The sequence below is a fragment of the Callorhinchus milii genome, unplaced genomic scaffold, assembly GCF_018977255.1.
Source record: "Callorhinchus milii isolate IMCB2004 unplaced genomic scaffold, IMCB_Cmil_1.0 Scaffold12, whole genome shotgun sequence".
Lineage (NCBI taxonomy): Eukaryota > Metazoa > Chordata > Chondrichthyes > Chimaeriformes > Callorhinchidae > Callorhinchus > Callorhinchus milii.
Genome location: NW_024704753.1, coordinates 13,230,053 through 13,236,236, shown reverse-complemented (window position 1 = coordinate 13,236,236; position 6,184 = coordinate 13,230,053). Strand labels below are relative to the sequence as shown.

The window sequence follows — 6,184 nt, the reverse complement described above, 5'->3', positions numbered from 1 at the left end:
ATCTGCGGTTTTGATTAACATACGGGAGGTTTACCCAAAATAGACCTCAAGAATATTTTTAATTTATCAGCACCTAGTCATGCTGCAACTGTTTCCAATTTCAGAGAAGAAATGAAACTGCGAAGAGCATCACAATGTTATTTAAATATTCATACATCTCAGGGGATCATTGTATCCCCAGCTCATTGGAGCACTTCTCAAGTCAGTGCTGAACAGAGGCTGCAGTCACTGTGGATTGGATTACTACAGTCTTCTGAGACAGAAACTGCAGACAAATCTGGCAAATATGTGTAGCGCAGTAAGTGTATTAAAAATTTTACTTTTTATATGGCTTTCCAACTATTTACTGACAGGCAGGTCAGAATCTTGGGATATACCACAGTCAGAGCTTTAGCAAAAACCAAATCCTAATTTTTCACATGAAATAGGCAGACGCCCCAGTGTAATGTTCAGAAGAACAGTTGTGTTGTCGGAGGTGCCGACCTTCAGGTGAGACATTAAACCGATATTTCTGCAGTTAGAAGAAATGTCAGACCAACCATTGTAAATGCTTCAAAGCAAAGCTAAAATGTTATCAATATGATGAAATGACCACTTTTTCATGAAATCCCTGACTCCTAATTTCGGTGATTTCATGGTTTCACAATTTTACTGTAACATATTTATGAGGGAGAAGAGAAGAGAGGTGTACAAGAGTAAATAGGAATGGAGCCTCATGCAGAGTATAAACTAGCATGGACTAGTTGGGCCAAATGGCCTCTTTCAATTCCATAATGTTTATTATAATTGTATGCAAAATTTCCCAGCTCTGTGAAATGAAAAAGAGAGATCTTTAAATTTCTGTTTGGACTTGCGGGAGTAGGAGGCTTTGTGGGAGGTGACGGGGGCAAGAATGTCAAGGGTAACAGAGAGGGAGTTGTAGAGGAGAGTGACTGAGGAGGTAAGATCTTTGCAGGAGGACAGGAAGTCAGATATCTTTGGGAGTTGAAGTCGCCTCAGATGAGGAGGTAGAGAGAAGTTAGGAGGGTGGAAATGTCAGAGAGGAAAGTCCAGGAGGGTTTGGGTGGGGCGGTAGATGAGGAAAATTTTAAGAGAAACATTAGATGAAGGATAAAGAGGGATGTGCTTTAAAGGAGGGGAAGGATCTGGAGGAGTAAGGAGAAAGACCCAGTGAAGACCTGGAGATGAGAGCCACAATTTGTGATGGTTGGGTCCTGGGGTATGATGGTAGGTGTAACCAGGTGGGGTGGCCTCAGCGAAAGGGAAAGCTGTCACCCGGGGTGAACCAGGTTTCAGTGAGGGCGAGAATGCCACATTTTCATTGACAATGAGGTTGTGGACATTGACAGTTTTATTGGAGAAAGCGGACATTTTGCAGGGCGATGCAGAGAGGACAGGCAGCAGAGGAGTATTTAGGATGTGGGGAGGAGGAATACTGATAGGGAGCATGGGAATGTCAATGACAGAAGAGAGATCCGTTCCCGGGCGCTTGTGGTGGAAATGAGGAATGGGACAGTCAGGGTGGCTACTGTCGGACAGGATTCCCAGGCTGGAACAGAGGGAAGCTGTGGGGCAGTTGAGAAGGGAGGGGAGGTGGGGAGGGCAGTAAAAGAGTGGAAGTGAGCGGGTGTAATGGAGGATACGTCACAGGAAAGAGGGCATTTTGGGGGATGGCATCTCAACCCGCTCCTTAAAACTAGGAGCAGGTGATCAGACAGTCAGTGGGCATGGTTAGTTTCATTAAAATCATAGAATTATACAGCACAGAAAGAGGCCATCCAGCCCATCTTTGAAAAGAGCTATCCAAATTTGAAGGGGTGGGGGGTTGGGGTGGGGGTGGGGGCGTGCAGGCCAAGAAACTCTCTTTGAAAAGAGAAGGGAGTTTCTCCCAGTGTCCTGGCCAACAAATGTCCCAATTAATGTGTGCAAAATGGCTTCTGGTGTTTGTGCCTACGTAAGAAAAGGAACTCACTTGACAATCATTCTGATTAATAGCGGTGAGAGCTGCTGACTGAGCCAGACTGAGATTTACAACAATTGCAAAGATTAACCAACTTGAGTCATATGAAGAGTGTGGAGTTCTGTAGTTTAGTGGTTAGAATGCTCGCCTCCCAAACGAGAGGATGTGTGTTCGATTCCCGGCAGGATGAAACATTGGGCAAGTGCCCTTATTCCACACGCCTCTGTTTACCTAGCAGTAAGTAGGAACCCGAGTGTTAGTCGACTGGTAGATTGCTTTTCCGGGGATAATAATTCCTTCAAAATAAATAAAAATAATTTGGTTACTCAATACACGACTGTTTGTGGGACATTGCTGTGCACACTTGGCTGCCACGTTCGCCCACAAATATACAGTCAATTCACTTTACAATATATTCTGTGAAGCGCTTTGAGACATCTCAAAGACATGATAAGGTGCTGTATCAAATTTATTATTATTATAGTGATAAAAAACATTCTCCTTTCTCCATTTATTTCAGGGAGCCTGGAGAAACTGCTGTCAAATCTGCCTTGTGCTCATCAACAGCTGCCTCGTGATGGGCATTTTTCCCATTTATCTGCCCTGTGATGGCAACGTGAGCTCTGCCAATGTAGATTGCAGCAAACGGGATTTGACCTCAGTGCCAAAAATTAAGTCAGCAAATATCACCAACCTGTTTCTGAACAACAATCACCTGGAATTGATAGAACTCGATGCCTTTTCCGGGCTCCCGTCACTGGAGAATTTGGATTTGAGCATGAACTGTTTGCCCGGGAAAATGCGACCTCCAGGGCTGGATTGCCAAGTGACCATACAGCCCGGAGCTTTCGTTCGTCTCCACCATTTAACGTCCTTAAATCTAGCAGGGAACAGCTTGACAATCATACCAGGCCTGCCCACCTCCCTCCAAATCTTAAACTTCGAGCTGAACAATGTTGCTAAACTGCAATTCGATAATGTCTCCAATATCGCCAACCTGCTCCATTTTTACATTGGAAAGAACTGTTTCTACAAGAACCCATGCAATGTTTCCTTCACGATTGAGGGAGATACATTCCAAAACATGATTAAACTGCAGACCCTTGACCTGAAGTTCAACAACATAACCACTGTGCCCAAGGCTCTTCCCAGAGACTTAAAAATGTTGGATCTCTCCGAGAACAAGATCCCCAGTATCTCCGCAGAGGACTTCAGAAATCTCACTCAATTGGAATATCTCCTGCTGGCTTGGAACTGCCAGAGATGTGACCATGCAGCTCAGCCCTGCTTCCCTTGTAAGGACAACAAGTCCATCGAGCTATCTCATGACGCCTTCCTCCATCAACACCAACTGCGAACATTGGTGCTCAGGGGTAACTCTCTCAATCACATTGAGGACAAGATATTCGAATCACTGGAGAACCTCACAGTCCTGGATCTGTCCGATAACTTCCTTGCTAATGAAATCCAGAATGCCACCTTCTACCAGGCCCTCCCCAAACTCCAAGTGCTCAATGTAATGTATAATTATCAGCCAAACAAAACCTTTCCGACCCTGTCCCTCCCGCCCTCCTTTCGAAACCTGAGATCGTTGACCACATTTCTTATCGACGGGTTTTTCTTCAAGAACATGAATAAGACTGACTTGTCACCGTTGCTGAGTCTCCCCAACCTGCAGGTCGTGAACTTCCGAATGAACTTCATCCAGCACATAAGCATGAAACTCTTTGCCAATAATACGTCACTGAGATACATTGGCATGTCTCAAAACAAAATTTCCTTTTCCCAGCGATATTGCTGCCCTAATGGTCCTGGGGATAAAAGTTTTTCCATCGCGTCAACAGCCAGTGATCGACAGCACATTATCGAGAGAAGTTCTGAGGAGCCGCAGTTCAGCAAATCTCACCAACATTTCTGTGACCCCAAATCAGATAAAGTCTTTGACCTGTCGTCAAACAACATTGCAGATATTCAGCAAGAGGATTTTGTGGGATTGGAACATATAGAGTGTCTCCTTCTGTCCTGTAATTACATGACCCAGTCACTGAACGGGAAACAGTTCACCCACCTCAAGAATTTAAAGCGACTCGACCTCTCCCACAACAGGATTGATTTCTACTATAAAGAGGCATTCACTGAGATACCCAAGTTGGAAGTTTTAGATCTCAGCTACAACAGTTACACATTTCAAATGAAAGGCATGGGCCACCGTTTCATGTTCATCAATAATCTCAAAAACCTTAGGGTCCTGAACCTTGCGCACAATCGAATAGGTCAGCGAGTGACAAAAGAATTATACAGCAAATCTTTAAACACGTTGCATTTCAATGGCAACTCACTCAACATCATGTGGAAAAGTGGAGAGAACACCTACCTGAACTTTTTCTCCAACCTGTACAACTTGACCATGCTGGACATTTCCAACAACAAGCTTCTGACTGTGCCCCGGGAGGCCATGCTCCAGCTTCCCAAAAGCCTGAGACAGCTTTACATCAAAAACAACAAGATCAACTTTTTCCCCTGGGACAGCCTGAGCAATCTGACCGCCCTGGAAATGCTTGACCTGAGCTCCAATTATCTCAAACAGCTGCCAAAGAGAGCATATTACTTTCCCCAAACGTTTCACCAACTTATTCTCCGTAAAAATAAAATCCGCAAGCTGAACAGTGACTTCTTTTCAAAGGTGGTGGGTCTGACCCACCTGGATTTGAGCCACAACTTCATCAAGCTCTTAGACGCAGACAGCTTCCCCCCTCAGCTACTGAGGAGACTGAGCATCCTCAACCTAAGCCAAAATCCCTTCAGATGTACTTGCGATTCCGACTGGTTCATTCGCTTCATAAGAGATACCAAAGTAACCCTGGCGTATCTTACCACAGATTGGAAATGTGGCTTTCCAGAGTCTGAACAAGGGAAAAGCATCCTGCTGACAGATCCTCTTTCCTGCCAGAAAATCTACGGTAGCGTAGGGTTCATCTTGTCTTTTCTGGTGACAGTCGTCTTCACGCTCCTGCCCATCTTACAGAAACTCTTTGGCTGGGATTTCTGGTACACATTCCATGTCATTGCTGCCAAAGTGCAAGGCAGCAAAACAACCCCTTCCGGCACCCTGCAGTACGACGCCTTTATAGTTTTTGACACTGCTCATGAGGCGGTGGCTGATTGGGTCTATCACGAACTCGTGGTCAACCTTGAGAAGAGAGGTCCACTCAGTTCCAAGCTCTGCCTTGAGGAGAGAGACTGGATCCCAGGAAAGACATCAATAGAAAACCTTTACGATGCCATCTACAAAAGCAGGAAAACGGTCTTCATCCTGACAAATGGCCATTTTGTAAGTGGGATGTTGAGGCAGGCATTCTTCATTGCTCACCAGCGCCTCCTGGATGAGAAGACGGACGTCATCGTCTTGGTCCTGCTGGATGGGTCCCTGAAGGAGTCAAAGTATCTTCAGCTACGGAAGAAACTGTGCAGGGCCTCTGTGCTCAAATGGCCAAAGAACCCTCATGCTGAGCACTATTTCTGGTACAAACTGCAGAGAATATTGGCGAGAGACAATCGCTTACAGTACGATCAGAACTTTAGTGGAGGTTTCTTACCCTATGAAAGTTTGCAATACACATCCTGGCAATAGAGCTGCAGAGGTCGCCATGAATGTCGATTCCTCCAGATGTGTCAAGGATGTAGGGCTTATCTCACCAGAGTCAGAGTCGCCTGACTCAGTTGGTAGCACTCTTACCTCTGAGTCAGAGGACAGTAGGTTTGAGCACTATATTGGGATTTTGAACTCATAAAATCTAAGATGACATGCCAAAGCAGCTCTGGGAGGAGATTGCAATGTCGGAGGGCTGTCCTGTGGATAAAATGTTAAACCAAGATCCCGTCTGTCTGTTCAGGGGGACAGTGTCCTGGTCAACATTCTGCGAATAAAATTGGTCATTCCCTTCAAGATTGTTTGTGGAACATTTACTGTGCACAAAATGACTACAAAATAAACAGTCACTACACTTTACAGTATATCCTACAAAGCATTTTGAGATGTCTTGACAATGTAATAAAGCATTGTATCAAATGAAAGGATTATTATAATCTATAATCTACCACTATTAATCTTGAAGACCACAATTTCATATTTGAGTTCCAAATAAATAAATCTTAATTTATCACATCTCTGATTTGATATGGCAAAATCCCCATCTTTCAGGATCAGTTGCAAAACATAAGTAT

At 44.6% G+C, this 6,184-nt stretch overlaps 1 protein-coding gene across 1 annotated transcript; it reads left to right on the top strand.

Annotated features, from left to right (window-relative positions):
* Window positions 1-273: 273 nt before the first annotated feature.
* On the top strand, window positions 274-5,847 carry LOC103176640 (toll-like receptor 7). The gene is made up of 2 exons (XM_007890298.2): window positions 274-298; window positions 2,481-5,847. Exons 1-2 carry the CDS (start codon window positions 287-289, stop codon window positions 5,589-5,591), a joined length of 3,123 nt encoding a protein of 1,040 aa, XP_007888489.2. The 5' UTR covers window positions 274-286; the 3' UTR covers window positions 5,592-5,847.
* Window positions 5,848-6,184: the final 337 nt, after the last annotated feature.